This window comes from Leptonotus elevatus, chromosome 15, assembly GCF_054856555.1.
Source record: "Leptonotus elevatus isolate MCC_2025b chromosome 15, RoL_Lele_1.0, whole genome shotgun sequence".
NCBI classification, from domain to species: domain Eukaryota; kingdom Metazoa; phylum Chordata; class Actinopteri; order Syngnathiformes; family Syngnathidae; genus Leptonotus; species Leptonotus elevatus.
In genome coordinates, this window is record NC_141253.1 from 5,029,712 (window position 1) to 5,050,543 (window position 20,832).

The 20,832-nt window shown below is 41.4% G+C and overlaps 1 protein-coding gene and 1 long non-coding RNA gene across 4 annotated transcripts in view; both read left to right on the forward strand.

Moving 5' to 3' along the window:
* LOC147161694 (uncharacterized) overlaps positions 1-18,282 on the forward strand; it is an 86,411-nt gene extending 68,129 nt beyond the window's left edge. Inside the window, exon 5 of one of the 3 annotated variants that reach the window (XM_086095985.1) lies at positions 2,579-2,723. In XM_086095985.1, coding sequence (XP_085952111.1) covers positions 2,579-2,639 — 61 coding nt within the window. In that variant the 3' untranslated portion in view covers positions 2,640-2,723. Of the gene's footprint in view, positions 1-2,578; positions 2,724-18,230 lie in introns of those variants that run through there. The other 2 variants (XM_086095990.1, XM_086095984.1) reach the window with 2 other exon arrangements.
* LOC147161695 (uncharacterized) overlaps positions 18,272-20,832 on the forward strand; it is a 129,041-nt gene continuing 126,480 nt past the window's right edge. Inside the window, exon 1 of the long non-coding RNA XR_015097293.1 lies at positions 18,272-18,383. This is a non-coding gene — a long non-coding RNA (uncharacterized LOC147161695). The remainder of the gene's footprint in view (positions 18,384-20,832) is intronic.

The following is a 20,832-nucleotide window of genomic DNA, read 5'->3' on the forward strand; positions in this document are numbered from 1 at the left end:
TTCACAAACATTAAATAGATGCAAAATACAATCGGAGAATTTCTTTGACGTGGTAGTGGTACGTGGTAGTAACTCAAAACATCTTTCCACATTGAAATGAATAGAAATGCCATTAATCTATTCAATTCAAGTCATAAAAAAATACATTTTGTAATGTGTTTTTAATAATTTTTATTTACTACAGCCATTTTTGTTAGCTTGTTGGATTTAAAATCTTGACAGCAATTGGGTCAAATCCTTAACCCAATGCGCTGAGTATAAATAACTCAGTATTGACCAGTCCCATTTGGACCCAGTGCTGGGTTAGATATTTCACCCAATTTGAGTTACTTTTTTTTAATATCACTTTCATACTTTACCACTGGTTTGTATGCCTATTTAATAGTACCAAAAAGTGGGATGAAAGAATAAGTTGTGGTTCACTCGAAAAACACTGAAAAAATAGCCCAAGTCTGGTCACTTAAATAGAGGTTGAATAACAGCGTTTTTAAAAGCTACTGGAACAGTGCCAAAGCAGAGTGATAAATTAATAATATCTAAAATAGAAGGTCCTAAAATGCTTTAACCAGTTTGCCAGGAAGCAGGTCAAGCAAGCCAGTTGTCCATTTTGCCACACTAACCAGTTGTGTGAGGCTTTCATGGGTTACTTATTTTTTGGGGGGGGGATAGAAAACAACCCAAGTAAGTTGGGTTTGTATCAAATCAACCCAAAGTAGGTTGAAATTGACCCAAGTAGCAAGTCAGTCCAATTTTTGACCAAAATTGGGTTATTTTTGACATGCATAGTTTTTAGGGTGTAGCCATTCAGCCCAAATCACCCATGCTATTGGATTGAGTATAATACTAAAACAACATATTGCTTGTCTTTTGAAAAGGGGGAAAAAAGTGTAGCAAACTCAAGTAGTTGTTGGAAAACATGTCTTTTTCAGCATCGCAAATCTCTCAGGAGCTGTGGAGAAGCTCTTCCAACTATCAGTGGCCACCTCGCTGGCTGAAATATTGCACAAATAACGATCAAAGCAGCTCTCTGTGCTGGCCTGGGCCAGACAGTAAATCCAGCCTGCTGAGGGCCAGACAGTGATTTTGTTTCACATTTCCGCCCAAGACACAGGCACATGCACGAAAGAAGAAGAAGAAGAAGAAGAAGAAGAAGAAAATAGAATACTTGGAAGAAAGAAAAAAAGGAAAGATAGAGAGCCCTTTGGCTGTGGCCCAAACTCCAGCCGTATCAGTTGGGCTTTACTGCCACGTGGCATATGGTACAAGACAAACTGTCAGCGTTTTTTCCCCTCTTTCCCGCCTTGCGCTTTGCACGGAGATGACAGCAGCAGGCGCACGTTTGTGTCCCAGCAGCAGGCATCAGGCGGGCTTAGTGGTGATTTGGGGGGAAAAGGGGAGAAAGGCAAAGCATCACGCTGCGGCGAGCTCCTGATGGCTCCGCGTGGCCGGGTGAATGGGGGGGGGGGTGGACGAGGGGCGGGAGGAAAGGGGGGGATGAGTGGGGGGGGGGGTCTTACGCGTTAGCTGCGGGGGACAGCACAGTGCCGCGATTGTACGGAAACTGCAAATTGATCAAATTGTGGAGGCAAGACTTTGGGCCTATTATCTGGGTCATGTCAATGTCTCTCTGGTCTCCATTTGGTCACAAGGGCAAAGTGTGTGTTTGACTGTGTGGGTCTGCTGAAGAATTCCAGCTTTAAGCACCAAAAGAGATGATTTTCTCCCTAGTGTGTGTCTGCAGTCAAACCTTCACGTGTGTGATGTTTACACCATTACTTCATTACAAACAGAGGCACCAAACATACAAACAAAGCCTCCATTTGCACCCGAGTGTTACATCCCAACACTTTGTCGTCAAAGTGAAGTCAAGACTCTAAGATGTTGCCCATTTTTGACATTTCTCATGCGTATAATCAAAGTTATCATTATTATTATTAGGCATGTCAATACCACTTTTTTCATACTGATACCAGAACGAGTAATTAACTCTTGAGTGGTCACTGATACCGATATCAAAAAAACGATTCCAGTAGTACTCCTGATGTATAAAATTTCCCCAACAAAACAATGACAGAAAATTGTAACGAAATACCTATTTAGCCTAATTGCATGTAATTATAGTGATATTAGGAAAGGACCTTTGTTTTCGTCTTTGTCAATTACTATCATACTTGAGCTTTTGTGGTTCATTGTAAATTTATTTATTTGAGTATTGCTGTACATCTGTGGTTAAAGAACAAGAAGGGTCAAAACAATTGTTTGAGAATCATACTTTATTATATTTTAATAAACAATTCTAAGTGACATTTAGTTATCTTGCACTCACCAAATACTCAAAATAAAAACTAATACAAAAAAAAATAATACTCTTAAAAAATATTAAAACTAGCTAGATTTAAACAAAGGTCAAAGCAAAAATAATAACAAACAAAAAATAGATTTTAACCCTGGTATGAACAAAGTTCGGATGTCTGCCTCAGCGGCTATGAGGGGACACGTCGACTCCTTGCCTATATGCAATCTGACATCTCCGACTCATCTTGCCCCCCCCCCCCCCCCCCACCACTCCTATCAGCAGTGATCACGAAGCCGAGCGGCAATCAGACGTGACTCTGGCGGCGGCATATCGTGGCTATTAGCCTAGCATGGTGCGTGATCTCCGTCTTGTCTTGCCGCTGAGGGTGCTTTGCCGTGGCATCGTGGTGGTGGGCGACGTGCACGAGGCTGGCTGCCGTCATCGCTTGTGACAGCGTTTGGAGTTTGACTCGCTCCCTGAGGTGCGCCGTCAATCCTCCTGGCTGCCAGCAACTGGTAACCACATCCAGACCCGACGCATGTGTGTGTAGCCCAACAAGCACGACAGTCAAGTCCAGTTGTTTGTGTTTCTAATAGGGCTGAAGGATTTAGAAAAATAATGTATTTGTGATATTTATTTTCTCTCAATATTCCCTTTTGCAATTTAATAAATCAATCTGTATTACTATCGACAATGTTAGATTTATCATACAAAAAATGTTTTGGTTTTATAGGTAAAGATTGTGCTAAAATAAAGGCAAACTAACCATAAATTTATATCAAAGACAAGTTCATCTACCTAAATTAGAGTTGCTAACTTACTAAAAACTTCGACAAGCAGTCTAGTCCAATCAGTTGTAATGTCATAATTTGCCAACCAGTCAATGATGTCATTTATCGGATCCGCAAAATGACACAGTGTGGCAATTCTAAAATTGCGATGCAGATTTAAATTTGATTAACATTTCAGCCGTAGTTTCTATTCAATAGTTAAGGATACAAATGGAATTACTCAAATTGTATCGCATTTTGGCACACTTTTCAGTGTGCCGTGACAAATAACCCTGAGGTCATCTATGGCGTGTCCATTTGTATAAGAACCTTTAGAACTGGCCACCCCAGAGAGATCAGTGTCCAATGTAGGTTTTTTTTAGGTTGAGGGATCTCCTTCATAGCATTATATGGCAAATGGCAAAAGCAGGATTATTAAACAGACTGTCATGACACATCATGGTGGTTCTGTCTTAGAATATTTATTAATTCTATTCTATAAATATAAAGTATTTTCAAATGACGAAAGAGCATAAAATTCGAGTTGACTTATCTCTTATTTACTGCGTCAAATTTATTGCAGTCTCAGGGTTTACTGTTCAAAACGTAGTATGAAACCCAACGGAAACAGCCTAAAAGCGTTTAAAATATTGCTGTTTGGTTTATGATTACACTCTTGTATATGTGTTTACATCCTGAGCTGTATATCCCCAGCAGCTCGCGTCAAACAGGTCTGATGAAAGCAGCTCCCGGGGCCGCCGAGCAAACATCCCGATTCCTTGTAAATCAGCCGTGCTGATATTAGCTGTTGAAGGCTAAATGGCCATTATGGATCCTCAACACTCTGACATGTTGTGACCTGCCTTCTTTTTGGCGAGGTATGTGACGCTGTGTGTGTGGGGAGAAACGCGCACTCGCGCGCACATATGCTCATGAGCGTTCGCATGCGTGGCCGCTAACTGCGCCGTGTGTGGGCCATGTTTGCCACCACTTAGTGACAGGTCAGACTCCCATGGTGTGATCAAACAGCAGACACAACTCTCTCCAGTTCCCACAACACTCCGCCTGCTGGAGATTGGACAATAAAAATAAGAGTGGTGGGCTTTCATCGCAGGCTTTAGCCAAAGCTGGGCAGATTCTCGCTCACTCCCCCCAAATGTAAACTGTGCCCGTCTGTGCGCAAAGCGGCATTTACAACCCGGACCTGACCCCCCCCCCCCCCCCAAACAAACCTGTGTTATATTAACTTGGGCTTTAGTAATATTCATAATCAGGATATTAATATTTTCATACATCTGGCTGTTATTTGTGTTGCATATTGTCTCAAGTGTGCTTAGTGTACAAGTTGAAACAGGAAATTGGCCTTCAGCTCTTTGTAGGGGACTCGGTAAAAAAACATGGAGATTGGGCTTCAATATTTTTTCTAATTCATCATCAATTAGATGGCAAAGTATAATATTTGATCATACACTTGATTGACTTGAAGAAATGAAGCACTTTTGTCCTGTGTTGCTTCATTTTTGTTCTAAAAATTTTGAATGCATGATAAAAGGTCAACCGTAGCCTACACCTCATTCTGTCATATAAAAAAGGGAAATATTTCAAACCTACAAGGGTGTAATCAAATTATTACAATAACAAGTAATACATATTATATAATATTCAAATTTGATAGTTGCTATTTACTAATAGTGAACAAAAATGAAAACATTGTAGTAAATGCTTAAGCAGTACTCTTCTGTAGTAATAAATTTTGAAAATGGAATTTTCCCCATGACATTAATTACAATGTATTCTTGTAGCTTTACTTTTTTTTTATGCAATGCTGTATTTATTTTTACAACAGTATGATTTTATTCTTGTATATTTACAGCTTTCCCCCCCTTGTAATTTAACTTCCTTTTTCATTCATTCTCTTTCATACAAACCCCTTAGTTGAGCGTGGTGCCATTTGTGGCTTGGTTGTCATGGTGACAACAATAACAGAACCAAAGACTTGATGAGAACCTTTCGATTTTTTTCACTCCTATTTAAAATGTTGTCACTCAAAATAAAAACACTTCTAACCATATCTTTAACCTGTCTGACATTCCAGAATGTTAACAATAGCATCAGGTAGTCATTGTCCTGCAATCCCGATGACACTATTGTGCCGCGTGCTCCCCCATCATGCACGGCGAGCGCATGTATTCCGATTTGCGCAAACGGCGCTGATTAGCTGCATTAAACCGGAGGCCGTGTCGGCAGACGGCCAGTCCGCCGAGAGGTATTGTCGTGAGGAAGCGGCGGGACGGCGGAGGGGATCCTATCTGTAGTGCTATCAGCCCCGGCCCCTGCCCACCGCTAATGGAATTGTCCTGCACCCCGGGCTGTGTATTACCATAGATCTGAAGGATAGTCGCACTCCAGCGGGAGAGCCCCGGTGATTTAATAACGGGCAGCTTTCTGACTCACTTACAACACAAGAACATCAAGACGGGCAAGTTCAAACGTATAGCAAATAAATAAACACAGGCTTTCTGAGCAACTGCATGTGTGTGCATTAAAATAAACCATATTTTTTAGTCTAAAGCGGCGACAAGTCTTGTCAGTCTTGAAGCACTTAATCCGGATGTACTTAAGCTTTTTTTTTTTTTAACCATCTAAAAGTCTGTGTTTGCACAGCTAATATGAGGGAAAGGGCCAGAAGACATTCATAACAATCTACATTGAACCCCTGCTCATCACCCACAGATACAACATAGAAAGCATACTACAAAAGAATGAAACATCGTATATTTAAACAGCAAAATGTTCAACTTTGTCTAAAGAAAGTCTGCTAGTTTACTGCTAACGTTCAAGGCAAAAGATGGGCTAACGGAAACTAGCATAGATATTAAAATATTAAAAGCAAACCTATTATTAAATATTAAAGAAATGCTGAACCCGCATGTTGTGGCACAACGTAGTACTACACTGGCCTTTGCTATAAATGGTAAAAAAAAAACTACAAAAATAGAAACTTCGTGATATGACTCGTATAGCCGTTCACTGAAATAAAATTTTTACCTCAACGTAACATTTTGTGGTTTATGCATCCCTTAATACAAAGTTTGGAGTTACTTTTTGCCAGACAAAAAAATTAATTAGCATCTGTTTCTTAGGCTACATTCACACTGCACGTCTTAATGCTCAATTCTGATTTTTGGGTGAAATCCAAATTTTTTTTAGAGTAAGCGTTCACATTACGTTATTGCGACCTTAGTCTGTCTGCTGTGTCCGTCGTCGGGGCTCATATTTTTAGCATCTCATATTTACAAAGGAGTGATGCGGGAGCAGTATAGAGAAATAATGTTTCATAATTCTATCTATCTATCTATCTATCTATCTATCTATCTATCTATCTATCTATCTATCTATCTATCTATCTATCTATCTATCTATCTATCTATCTATCTATCTATCTATCTATCTATCTATCTATCTGAAAGCTATATGTTGTTCCTTTCGTTCTTAAAATACATGTCTAATTCTCTCAATTTGTAAGTAAACAATGTTAACCCTCCTTAAAAAAAGAAAAAGAAAGAATTGTTCACGATCTGCCAAATTGCTGCTTATTGCGAAGTGAAAATGTTGAGTATTCAAATTTTCATCCGATCAGCATATCTCAAGGCACCACTGTATCTTAAAATGGGTTTGTTAAGAAGAATTTGCTTGCAATATTTCTGTGTTATTTTTGTGCAGATTTTCCCAAATTAACCTCAAGAAGACCATATAAAATGTGGCGGCGGGCCGGATCTGGCCCCCGTGCCTTGAGTTCGACCTCTGTGCAGTAGTGTGTGTGAATGGTATAATTTTCACTTGCCTCTGAGCTACTACTATACTGGAAAATATCCCTCCCTCGCCCCCTCAAATTCCGCCACTTGGTCCCATGCATGCATGTGGACGCTCGCCGCGGCGCAATGTACCTGTGTGGCCTCGGCTGGCGGGCAGGCGAAGTGCCTCTGGCTCCACATTATGAGCTCCTGGTCCGCGGCGCTGTTAGCTCGGCGCACACCTCGTGAAGTTAAAGCAGGGGTCGAGGCTGTGGGCAATTGGCTCCCTGCAGATTGGCCAGTGTCGGCCACACACAGAATCACGCGCACGCAAAGATGAAAAGGTGAATCCGGATTCAAACTCTTGCACAGAGCATCATTCAAAATCCTCAAAGAGGCCAGTCCTCTCCTCCCCATCCTTTGCAGCCTAAATTGGAGAGGTGCTTTAGATGGATGCCTTATCTGCAGCCGACTGGGTGGCTGGCTCGAGTCTCGCTGTCTCTGTCGTGGTAAACACACACACACACACACACACACACGCACACACTATACGTCCCTTTTGACCACCCCAGAGCAACTCGTTGGCTAACTCTTAAAAAGCCCAGGCAACACAATTATCTTTTATGACCTGCCAGAAAATGCTGGCTGTGGGGAGGCTTTGGAGGTCCACGTTCAGGACGCGACTGAGGAGGAGGAGGAGGAGGAGGGGGAGGAGGGGGGGGGGGAGGTCACAAGAACTTGTCACCATAGTCCATTTGTGCCACATGGACACCGGCCTTATTTCGTCGTCCTTCTCAAATTGTATTCACAAAATAGTGTATGAATACCAAGGCTTTTAGTTGCATGTATAGTCTTTCAGACTGCATGAGATTCTATAGTTAAAAAGCAAAAATACATTTTTATACCTATCAATCAAATACAGCTATTGTATTGAATCGAGTGCACTTATCTTGTTAGTGTATTTAATGTATATTTCAATAAGCGCCATGCACATCCTAATATGTAAAGAATTACTCGCAAAATGCCTAGCCCCCCCCCCCCCCCCCCCACCTCACATCACAGTTGCACATTGTGTCAAATCTCAAGGAAATAGAAATAAAGACGTTTTAGCACATAATACGAAGGTAACATGTAAAGGGTTTTACACGTTACTTGTAACTAAAGTAAGGTTTCAATGGAGGGTTTGGCTTCCATGCAGGGTTACAATTTATAACAATTGTTGCAAAATAGATGTGAAAATTTAGCTGTCAGAATGTCCGATTTGGGGTTTTAGACAATTCGTCAGTGCAGGCATGCAACTCAAAAAGGACATTTAGCATGGGAGGCAGTTGTTTGATCCCAGCTGTTAGTCGGGGCCGCTCTTTTGTCAGATGTTGCAGCTGCAGACTCTTAACAAAAAATGCTTATTCAAACCCAAACTGTGATCTTTCGATAACACAACCCAAGCACTTTGGTGATGAGAACTGACATAAACAACACAAAACGCTGATATGCTCTATATACAGTGGACTCGCCATGGCGCAAACAACCGATGGCAACATTATAACCACTTGCACAGTATAGTCGGATCCAATGCAATCTATGCAAGGCCAACAATGCGCTGTTTTCATTGACAGCTTTCAGATTGTTATGAAATGAACTTATTGAATTGTTGTGCTTGGAGTCTACAGTCGCGATCGCCGCCGAATATTAATATTATGATTAATAATAATATTGTAAGTAGTGTAATTGGTTCCGTGACCACACTTGCTATTAATCTATTCCAGCCTCCCAGAAAAAAACCAACAAAAAATTAATTGTCAACTTAAATAAGAAACATACTACTCTGTAATAATGTATACACAATTACAGTAATGACATAATTAAATACAATCTAAAAAAGTAATGAGTTCACCAATGATTAAAACATTTATTGTGTGAGTATTGTTCTATTATCTGTCGACATGTCGCGCCATCATTTGGGTTCAAACATCGGTTGTTGAACGGGTTTGAACACCGCAACACCAGTGCTATTCGTGAGCGAGTCTACCGCTTCTCCCATTATGTGTTAGCATTAAGCTAACGTGACTTTTTTTTTTAAAAGCAATGCTATGCCGTGTTATGCTTCAATATGCACATTGTAATTATCCTTGAGGTGGCAATATATCGGCTTGTATTGTGAAAAACTGGGTCACTCATGTCACAACTACCGTATCGTACCTAATGTCGGAAAAGGTATTTTGTGTGCAACGAAGGACTTTCCCTCACCTTAGACACCTGTAACCTGAATGTAATTACAATGCGGAGAAACAAAGCCAGCACAAAATTATGACATAATCCCTCGAAAGTACACTTTAATTGAACACAAACAAGCTCGCTTTGGGTTTTCAACTTTTAATATCTATCTACGGCGACCAAGCAATAAAAACACACCAACACAGACAGTGCGTCACATCGATTGCATGTTTGCCTTCATTGCCTTACGCAATTATCTGCGCTAAGCTACATGCACCGTGGGCTGGGTCATTATGGACTGCATGTAGCCGTTACCCCCGCTAGCATGTGTCTCGAGACGCTACAAGAATGTCAGCTATCATTGCCCTCCCTTCCTCGGTCCCTCCCGCTGATCTCATTAGAGTGCAGATAGATGCAACGGCTGGCTCCACATTGTCCGTCGGAGGACCATCAGCATGCTGCGCAGACGGCAGGAAGTCAGGCTTAGACTGGAATATACCATCGACCGGGAAGACGGGGGGGTGGATAAGATCAAATAGGTTTAGATATGAGATTAATTATTATGATTATTAGGTTACTATTGATGGCGCAGCACAACGTTTGTTGTGTCATGAGAGCGGGAAAGTGTGTTTGTTGGACCCTTTCACCAGCATTTGTACATTTGCAGTTAATAGTGCATTTTAATTCATACGTACGTAATAATTTAACGGTAAGGACCGTGTATGGAGGTTATAGCCTCCTTGTTTGTCCAAGGAACATAAATATAAAGAAAAGCAGTAAAAAAAAACAACTTCAATGAAAAGCAATTTCACGTTTCCCCACACGCTCCTGTCCTTATAAAACATTTTTTTATTAATCTCAATGAAATTACATCAGTCCTGGGACAGCGCTATGCTTTGTGTGTTCCATGACAACTGCTGCCGGGTCGTCGTGCTGTGGCCCATTGTGTTTATCATGGTCACCATCAGCAAACGCTCCCCTGACCTTTTGTTGCTCTCCGCTGGCAAAAAAAAATCTTTCCAGATAATATCGTAGATATCAGGAAAGCCGGGGCCTTCACTGAAGGACCCTCATTGTAGTGATGTGCGCATATGGAGGCCGTACGACTGCGGGGGGGGAGTGCCGGGTGCCCGTGTTGGCGTATCGCTTGGGACAGGCGGTGTCACACCAGGGCCCTAACAGCCCCGCTGATCGTCCCTGTAGAGAATAAAGATAAGGAGAGCGTCTGAACCCGACGTGTCCCCGGGCCCCGAGTGCCACCGCGGAGCCCGCCCCGCAGAAGCTGGTGTGCCTGTTTACCATCTTACCGGGGGTGCCCGCGCCCTTCTGCTCGGACTAGAAATGTCTTGTGAGAAGGGGCAAACGCGCTGTGAAGACGAGAATATGGAAGCTGACAGAAATAAACGCGGGTAGCGGGGGGCGGGAGGAGGCGGCGGCGGCGGCGGCGGCGGGAGAGGCGAGGATGCGGCGAGCGGCGGGGGGTCCTAAAGTGCTGAAGAGATCGTGCTGGCATGGTGGCCAGAGGCCTTTCAGCTCAACGGGCGCCACTACCTCTCTTTTCTCCCTCTGACGAGCTGTGTGCTGCTGGTGCTTCCATGCTTGATAGTGTGTTGGTTTGGCACACACACAAAGTCAGACACGCTTGCTGTATCCACCGTCATCGTCTTCATCTATGGCGGTGTGTCAGTGTCTGTATATGTGTTGGCTTTACACATAGACAGTGGTGCCGTAGTCACAAATACCAATACCAAGTAACAATACCACTGCTACTTTTGATACATCAAATGTAAAAAAACAACAACATATATATATATATATATATATATATATATATATATATATATATATATATATATATATATATATATATATAGCATTAAAAAAATATATAGCATTTTACCTTTTAAAATTGCATGGAATTTTATGTTTGAAGTTTTTTATTCTTCTAATTTCTCATTTTTAGTGTCTGATCATATCATGGCCACAAGAGTGCAGCTGAAACTGGTATCGATCACCGTCGCAAGTCCCCGATACCTTGAAATAAAGCAGTCTCTAACACCGATACCTGGTGTGAGAACCCGGCCATCCCCAGCCCGCCAACTTGCTGCTAAGATACTGTACAATGGAAAATACTATTGCCATGCTAATGCTGACAACTACACACACACACAAAAATGCTGGGTTGTCTTCTTAACCCAATCGTTGGGCAGATTACTTTTACCCACAGTTGGGTAATTCATTTTTTTGAGCTGGCAGGTTGAGTTAAAGATTTTAGTGCGACTCCCAGTTGAAGTTTTCGGTCAAACCAAGCATACTGAATAACATCGATAATTACATATTGTGCATTTGAAGCAACTAAACAACGTTGCCCTAATAACGGCCTGCTAAATTAATGCTAACATATAATGGAAAATACCATTGACATGCTAATTCAAACAGTTACACACAAGAAATGCTGTTGTTTCCTTAACCCGCTCGTTGGGTAGCTTTGGATTTTGAGCAGATTGGGTTACTTTTACCCAAAGTTGGGATCATTATTTTGACCCAGCATATTGGGTTGAAGTTTGGATTTGGGCAGGCTGAAGAAATGAAGCTGGTCACCATTTGGGGCAGTTTTGTGTTGAAGTCAATTTACTCCCAGTGAGGGTGAACGGTAACATACAGTTGGGTCTGGATACAAATGGGTGGGTTGGGTCACGTAGGCTATCTGGTGTAAAAATTGTGCCAATGAAAATGTTGGTAACAAAATTAGCATTATTTTTAACCACAGCTATAGTGATGACATGGTAATCATTTCTTGGTAGCTTTAACTCATCAGCGTGGGTCGTTTTTACCCCTTGTTTGAGCAAAAGCTTCAAATCTGCAAGACCCAAGACACTGGATATCGATAACCCAGCATTTGCTCGGTTGCTTTTGGAACCAGTGCTCGGGTCGCTATTCTCACGATTTGGGTTACATTTAACTCAGCGATGCTAGCAGTTGTTGAGACAATGCCTATTTCAACAGAACCATACTCACAGTCATATATTCTTTTTCTTCTATTAAAAACTACTAATATTCCAGAATCTTGCTGAGTCGCGTACAGTACGAGTAGAATAAGAAGTCTTGGCTCTGAATAACATAAATATATTCAATTTCCCTTTGAGCCTTTCAGTCTCTTCCGGTCTTCGGGTGCGACTTATTGAGTGTTTCCAGAAGCAGAACGAAACAAAGTGAAGCAACATTCTATTTGTATGCTTCTCAACTGTGGCACACACTTCCTGAAGAACAGAAATCGGCTCAAACTGTTGGAATATATTTAAATCTGGCTGGAAAACTTTGCTCACTACCGCTTTTTTCAAACATCAGAAATATGATTTCTTGTTATCATCGTCGATTTTATGTACCTTGATAATATATCCTGTCCTATTTTTTATTTTGGGAGATTCGTTTTTAACCATGAATTTATTACCCCCTAATTTCCCGACGAGTTGAAGTGCATTTATTATTTGAAAAAGAAAGGACCATATTTCTTGTTGCATGTTAGTATCAAGTCACAGTTCAAGGCCTTTCGCACCAAGAAGCAATATCACATTTGTCTAGCTCTTTATCCTACTATCCAGGGTTGTGTAAAACATGACTTTTTTGCCCAATAATTGCAAAGTTTTCAAGTGGATTCCTGAGCGGATATGTAAAGTTAAGGCTGCGTATTAGACGGGATCAGCCTTAATTTCCTGCACCCTAAGATGTTTTCAGTTCTAGGTGGAAATGAGCAGTATTCCAAAGGCTAGAAATGTCAACACATCCGGGATTAAGCAGTTTCTCTGCAGTGGCGCGGGTTCCTTCTCAACATATGCGGAACTTTGCTCTCACTCTCAAGAAGAAATCTCGCCGTCTGTTTTCTTTTCCCCCTGCACGGAAAGCCGAGCGTTACGGTATATCCTCGCTCCGTCACGTGCGAGACGAGACCAGAATGAATCCATTTGATACTGAAAATGAATAAATGCTGTTGCTTAACGCAAACATTTGAAGACAGGCCTCGAAATGTTAAGCAGTTCAAGGATATCTCAACCAGAACAATGGGCAGTGCCGATTTTTTTCTTCTTCTAACAGCTGGTTAATGTTGAATGAGACACATGCTTTTTTCATAATTTAAAACTGCTCCCATGTGTCTAAAATGTCATACTGTTCAAGAATTACAGCAACATTTTCACTTTTTTTTTCGACCTGAAAGTAGCCTGTTTTGAGGAGGCGGTGTTGTCGCATGCAAACGAGCTACAACCCGCCCATAATGAAGGGTATGGCTTTTATTACCATGACGATTGCAGCCAAAGCTTCGATTTTATTTTCACTCGCAGATGCAGCACTTCATCACCAATCTGCCAAATTACACTTATAAATCAGTGTTATCAATTAAATGAAAACATGTTTTTTTTTTCTGATTCATCAATTAATCCAAATAGTTATTGCCAGATTAATCAAATATCAAAATAATTTCAGCCCTAAATTCAGCAATGCTGTTTTTTTGAGTCAACCTTTGCGGATTACTATGACCTGAATAACTGTGAATCTAAAGAGACCTAAAAAACCAACAACACTATTTTTAGCTGACACATTGGCATTTTTTTATGATTAATTTTGAGACATTAAGTTAAAAAACAACTTGGGCAATTATGCTATTAGGCTAACAATATCTCTTTGTAACACATGCTGAGTTGTAGGGATGGGCAAGTGCCGATACCCAGCCTTATTCCCCAGTATCGGTACTCACGATGGCAGCGGGTACCAGTATTGGTTGCCATCTTGTGGCGGTTTTATGATCAGGAACTAGAAATAAGAAAGTAGAAGAATAGAACATTGCCATGACTTTTATCCAATTTTAAGGGAAAATGCCATATTGGAATATAATAGGTCTTTCTTTAAAATGATCTGTCATATATTTGGGAAATGATAAATTAATAATTGATATGTATCAAAAGTACTAGTGGTATCGGTACTTGGTATTGGTGACTACTCAAGAGTTGGGCACTTATGTTATGTTGAGGTTCCCCTTCTCTGTTGGCTGTTATTGAACCTTCCTCACTTTTTTCGTACTTTCCCCCAGCCTTCCCTCCTTCGCACCTCTCAGATCTTGAAGTTTTTTGGGGAGAGCAGAGGTTTGGGGTCAGGGTTAAGGGAGAGCGTGGCGGCGCCGATGCAGTAAAGCGATTGTGATTTGTGCCCGCCGCCATCAGCGTCACTCTGCTCAGCTTGTCAGTCCGCGGCAGCGTCAAGGCGGGCGTTGCGGGACCGCTGTCACTAAAAGTAATAGATATCATTTCAAAACCATCGCTCCTGCCCGTTGTCTGGCTCATGCCACTGGCTGGGGCCCACCTTGGCCATGGTTGGATGGGCCCACTCCAAACACATGAAGAGGGGGGCCCCGGCGCCGGGCTTAACTGTTGGGGTCACAGCCTGACGATATATAGACATGCATGGCTGGTTAACTGGCGAAATGTGTTGATATGGATGGTGGGAGTGCGGGCGGAGGATTCCATGAGTTAGTCATGTGAGCCAGATTTGACATATTTGGATGAGATTTTTGAAATTATACCGTCTGGCTTTCGATTGGTGGGCTCGCCATTTGGAGCAACACATAGGTGCTACTGCACACACATGTAAACACACACACACACACACTGGGTCACATTGTGCCGCCACACCAATCAGAGCTTCTCGTCAAGCCTCTAATGGCCATTAACAACGCAGCCGGTGGTGCAAAGAATGTGACATCACACATGTCACACTGCATTAAGCCCACATTAAGTCAAGACTACCTCCAAGACAACCAGGCTCCCTGGCAGTGTGTGTGCGTGTGTATACGTATGTGTGTATGTGCTTTTATATCTGCATGTCTGCACAATCATGTACTGTATGTATCCATGTGTCAGTGTGAGACGATACATTTGGCCATGTACTGTACATACGTGTATGTCTATAGCCCCACCGTGTCTGCTTGGTCAGATTTGCATGCTATTTGCAGTGGTTCCCATACAATCTAAAAACAGTTGGGTCAAAAAGGGACCGACACAACGTTTTGGTTTATTCACTTAACCCAAAAAGCTGGGGTCAAAATGAATAACCCAAAAAAACAACCCAAACATTGAGTTGTTTTATGGGTTAATTGATTATATTTAGGTCAAAATGTACAATATAATCCACAAACCAACCCATTTTTTGTTGTTGGTTTGTTTTGTGGGTTATTTTATTTATTTGTGTACTGTACTTTAACTTTAAAAACAGTTGGGGCAAAAATAAACCAAGATGGGTAAAAAAAAGGGCCGGTGCATCATTGGGTCAAAATGAATAACCTGCAAAACAACCCGAGGGGACAGGCTGTCATAATGAAAAACCCACCCCGAAAAGTAGTGGTTAATGGTACACTTTATAAATAGTTGGATAAAAAACAAACAAACAAAAAACAATCCAATTTGGGCCAAAAATGGACCGATCAACTACTTTCTCAAATTGTTTTATTATTATTTTTTTTTTAATTGTTTTGGGTTATTTTATAAAAAGACCCAATTTTGGGGTGTTTGTTTTGTGCAAAATAACCCAGAAAGTTGGGTCAAATTGACCCAAGTAGTCAATCGGTCCATGTTTGACATGAAATTGTGACCGAAATTGTTCTTTTTTTTTTTCTTTTTCTTTTTTTTTCTTACCCAACTGTTGAGTGTAGGCACTTATTGAGCTGAATTTTTCAAAGCTTTGTATTTTGCCAAACACTGTTGCCGTGACAACGCACTGTTTGCCAAGAAAAAAATGATGCCAATTTTGTTGGACTATATGTATGTGTCAAAACTCATGAAACGGTAATCAAGCATTGAGCTTCATCTGCAAATGGAGCTCTTTGCTATTAGAATGTAGTAGAACTTTACGGTGCTGGATAAAGTCCTTAAAATCCTACTTGAGGAGTCTCGTTTAAGAAGTGAATCACCCCAATGCTTTTACTGTAATTGGACTTAACATTAAATACAGGTAATTTGGACCCTTTTAATACATGTTTTTCCGGCTCTTATTGTTCTTGATTCCGCACATTTGGTTTCAACATGAAAAAGGTTGAAGCTTTTGGTAGCTTTGAATTGGCTCCTGCCCACATTCACCACATCAGTTCCCCACCTCACTCGAGTGGCGGCATTTCAGAATTTTTGCTCGTCACACAAAAGCAAAGTCCACCAAGCGATAGTTCGTAACATGAAAAACTCGTAAGTTGGGGCAATCCCAAGTCAAGGTGTGTAAACATGCCACTGATGCTAAGATTTCAAATTAAAAGTCTGGATGGTAACGTGTATCAGCAGGTCAGACAAATGTGTAAATATATGATGTATTTACGTCTTTGTGTAAGCGCAGGTGCTGGCGACTCGGCCATTAAGAGGTGTGTGCACTGGGTTTAACATACGCACACAAAAGCATACACAACACGCGATGTGTTTCACACCCTAAACCGCAGCATGAACTATCGCTTCTGATGAGCGCTCTAATTTCGCTTTCTAGTTGCACCTGCTTTTGGCGTCCGTTTCTTTTCATCATTGTGTGTTTGCACGGCGACGATCTTTGTGCCGGCCGGGCGTGTCCCGTCTTCTAAAGGCCGAGCCTGCTTTATGCTGTGCTAATGACGCGATTAAGATGTTCCGCATTGTCGAAACGCAGAGGCCGCGAGCGTGCGTTGAGTGTTTGGCAACGCACGCTCTGCTCCATAATGCTAACTTTTAAGAGAGTTATCATAGATTTTGTGTGAATTTAGCTTTTTGTTTGGAAGTTTGAAATATTACTCAAAACCTATTGTCCATTTTGAATGTGACAGTATATTCATAAAATGTTTCAGCTTGATTAAGCATTTTTGTGGAATCCAAGCACTCGAGTGGAAGTGGTTTTTGGCTTCACGTCTTTTTAGTATAAAACGAAGCTATTGCTATTCCAGTTGGCAAAATCCTTACCTTAAAATTTAAGAAAATAAAAATACCCGATCTTTCCATTCAATACTGATTAACTGGAAATTATGTGAGCGGCCCCGATTTCCTATCACATGATCTGATCAGAACTCAGATCTCAATGCATTATGCTTCACATATTAACATGTCAAACATTGGTAAATTAAAGTAGCCTGATTAAAGATATTGTAGTATACAAATAAGTGTAAAAATATACTCAAGAATAGATTCATAGCTAATTGTTCCGTGTTGAGATTTTGTGGATACATTTGAAATAGTTTTGTGTCAAATTTAAGACATGCATTTTTTTTAATGCAGTATACCTCCCCATTATAAAAAAATAAATAAATAAAAAAATAAAAAAAATAAAAAGAGCAATGATGATGACATTACCGAATGAACAATACTGAGCTCTTTTTGAAAAATTTAAATAAATAAAAAAAAATAAAAAATAAATATAAAACATATATAGAGTGGTGAATATGTTTTCTTTTTTTTTAACATTTAGCCAGCCTGAATCTATGCGAACCAAAGGCTGAACAACGCTGTGTTTGTGTTTGTGTTTGTCTTCTGCACAATGCAGTTACGCATCTAGTCAGTTACGGTTCCTCCTATTATATTCTGTGTGGAAGCCCTAATAATCCGCCAGTCATGTTACATAATTGCTCCATTTAATCTCTGTGATTTTCTTGTAAAATTCTAATGAATGAGGTCAGTTGCCCAACGAAGATTGAAATCTAGAAGACTGACAACAAGAGAGAACAGGGATCAACACTGAGCTGACAAAAAGTGCTTAGCACACTGTGCCACTTTGCCTCAGATGCCCCCTCCACCCCCACCCCCACCCACACCACCACTACCACTACTACACACACACACACACACACACGTCACTGCCCCCCCAACCCCTTACCATGCTCTCGTCAGCTAATTATCCGGAATTAGAATCTTCTTTCACACCAGTGGTGTCAGGGTGCCTTAGCTTGATCTGTCAAGGCCCCTCATGACTGGGTGCTAAACTCACGACAGTTGACGAGTGCGAAGGGCCGCAAAGCTAATTGTAAGTGAAAAGCTGGACAGCACTGATGGCACGGGGGTGGGGAGCGAGGGTGGGGGTGGGGGGTGTAGGCGAGGCGGAGGGCTTTGTTTTTTTTTATTTTTTGTTTGGAGAACAGATGAAGGAGGGACGTTTGTTTGTGTTTTGCAGGTGGGAAAAGGGCGACAATGTGAGCTGGCAACCGAGGAGAGATGGAGAGAGAAGACCTGGTGGGGTGGGGGTGGGGGGGGGTTGTCTTGAAGGCGTCTCGTGCTGCCCCAGAAAAGAGGAAGAGGAGGAGGAAGCCATGTGTGAAGAAAACAGGTAGGTGTGATGAAGGACAACAGCAAATTCTTTCTTTGGGGGCATGTCGGCCAACATCTTCCTCATCAGTGCTCATGGCCTGGGACCACCTGCCTGTGTGCGTGTGTGTGCGTGCGTGTGTGTGTGTGTGCGTGTAGGCATATTTAAATTTGTCTTACTTGCTATTTGTGTATATTTTCATTTTGATGCTTGAAGCCAGTGCATATTTTTTCAGGCGTGCATGTGTTGGGTATGTTTACACCAGGAGCAAAAATGTAATATATCATTTAACATTTTTGTAATTATATACTGTAAATATTTATTTCAATATATCTTATATGTGTGTGTGCGTGTGCACATATATATATATATATATATATATATATATATATATATATATATATATATATATATATATATATATATGTGTTTGCATTGCAGTTGACTTGCTTTAGAGCATCTCTCTAACCTCGTCTTAGGTTAAACGTTTCCTTGCCGGGCCAAATGAAGTGTGTCACCGGCGCGACGGCGGTGGCGAGATGAGGCATGATGGGAGCTTGTCACCTGTCTCTTCGGGGCATCTGCATGTCTGAGGGTGTCACGCTTCACTTTGGTCGTGCGGTCACTTCGCACACTCGAAACGTTTTCTAAAACAAACACGGTGTTTTGATGGCTAAATTTAAGGTTGGGAGAGGTAATAGTGTGTGCGTATCTCTCTCTCTCTCTCTCTCTCTCTCTCTCTCTCTCTATATCTATATCTGTCTAACCATCTATGGGTAATATGATGAAAAGTAAAAAGTGTAACTATCCACTGTTTGGGCCTATTATGAGGAATTCATAATACTGGTAATAGTGTTAGTGAAAACTTGAGAGGTTTTCTTCATAATTTAATAAAATCATGTTAAAAACAAAACACACATCCAATAGAAAAAAAATGGGTAAGAAATGAATGAAACATACTTTCAGAGACTCTGACGACTGAATGATTCTTAGGAGGACACCAAAGGCACTTTTTTAGTGATATTGAACTAATAATGTTGTAATATTACATTAAAAAAAAATTGTGTGAAATAGTAAAATGAAATTGCCTATTCTATAATTACTTTTTAACAAACAGGCACAGTGTCAGCATTGACATTTACACACCAATTTGGGAAATACTTAATTTATTTAACTGTAACTCAAAAGACAGTTATCAGTTTGATCTGACCTAAATATTAAAACTTCAAAAACAATTTTTTTTTATCATCCCCAGAGGGATATTCTGTGGTTGTCTACGTCCAAAAATGTCCAATTAGTAATGAAGTTTAATCTTTTCCTGTTATTGATAATAAAGACCATATATAGGGGACTTCCAAAATAATCAGTTGTTTATGTGCGTCATTTTAACAATAGCTTTCTAGGCACAGAGAACGGATGGATGGAAAAATAGGCACAATGATTTACTTTGGTCCGCTGTATTTTTTTGAATTATATGGAAAAAGCGCCTTTTATTCCTCCGTGCAAAAATAGTGCTAGTGGTCTGTGATAATACATTGTTTGTGTTAATGATGGAACCATTTCCCTTATAAATCCGGTGGGGATGTTGACCTTCCATTTATGTGTTTGCCGCCGAAGCTAAAGAGGCAGACGGCGCGATTCAGCAGTCAGCCGACAGCCTCCACTCCAGCGCTACTTGAGCACTTGAGGACTGGAAACAGCTTTTCTGCAGCTCGTGTAGATTTGCCTTGATTAGGCCTCGGCTGGCTCGGGGAAAGTCCGCGCGGAATAGGCCAGGAAGCTGTTTGGAATTGGACGTTGTTCCGCCCCTCTTGTCATTACCCTCCAGCTCTCACAAAAGGGCCCAAATCTCCCAGTGCCTTTGAACCCGTGTTTGAAAATGAAAGACATGTCCAATGGAGGTTCTTTTCTTATTCTTCTCTTTTAGCAGACAAGCGTAGAGAGAGGGGAAATAGAGGAGGAGGGCCAGTGGAAGTGGGGGTTGTGTGTGTGTGGGAGGGGGGGGGAGTTGAGCTTTACAGCCCCATTTTCACTTATGCTCCTTGGTTTTCTTCCGGCCTTGAGCCGCAATGGAGGAAAAGCCAGATTTCTGTTAGAAAAAAAAAATTCCTGGGGTTGGCAGAGGAGGAGGGGGCTTAAAAAAAAAAAGAAGGGGAGGGATGGCTGAAGGATAAGATGAGAATGAGGGTTCTCTGGAGCCAGCTGCTGGAGAGGTTAGTTGGAGATTTCCAACCATTAACCCCGAGCCCAGCCAGCTCGGCCACTTGAGGCAGACAAGGGCCTGGCCGGGCCGGAGCCCCTCTATGAAAGGGGACGGGGGGGACCCAGCTTGATCTTGTGGGGAAATTGTTTACAAGTGGGACCCTCAACTCCACAATAGGGGAGAGCACAACAGAAAAGGGGGACGCGGAGAAAGAGCGAAATAGTTGAGTGAAAGAGTGAAACAAATCTTCCAAAGCATGGGGGCAAA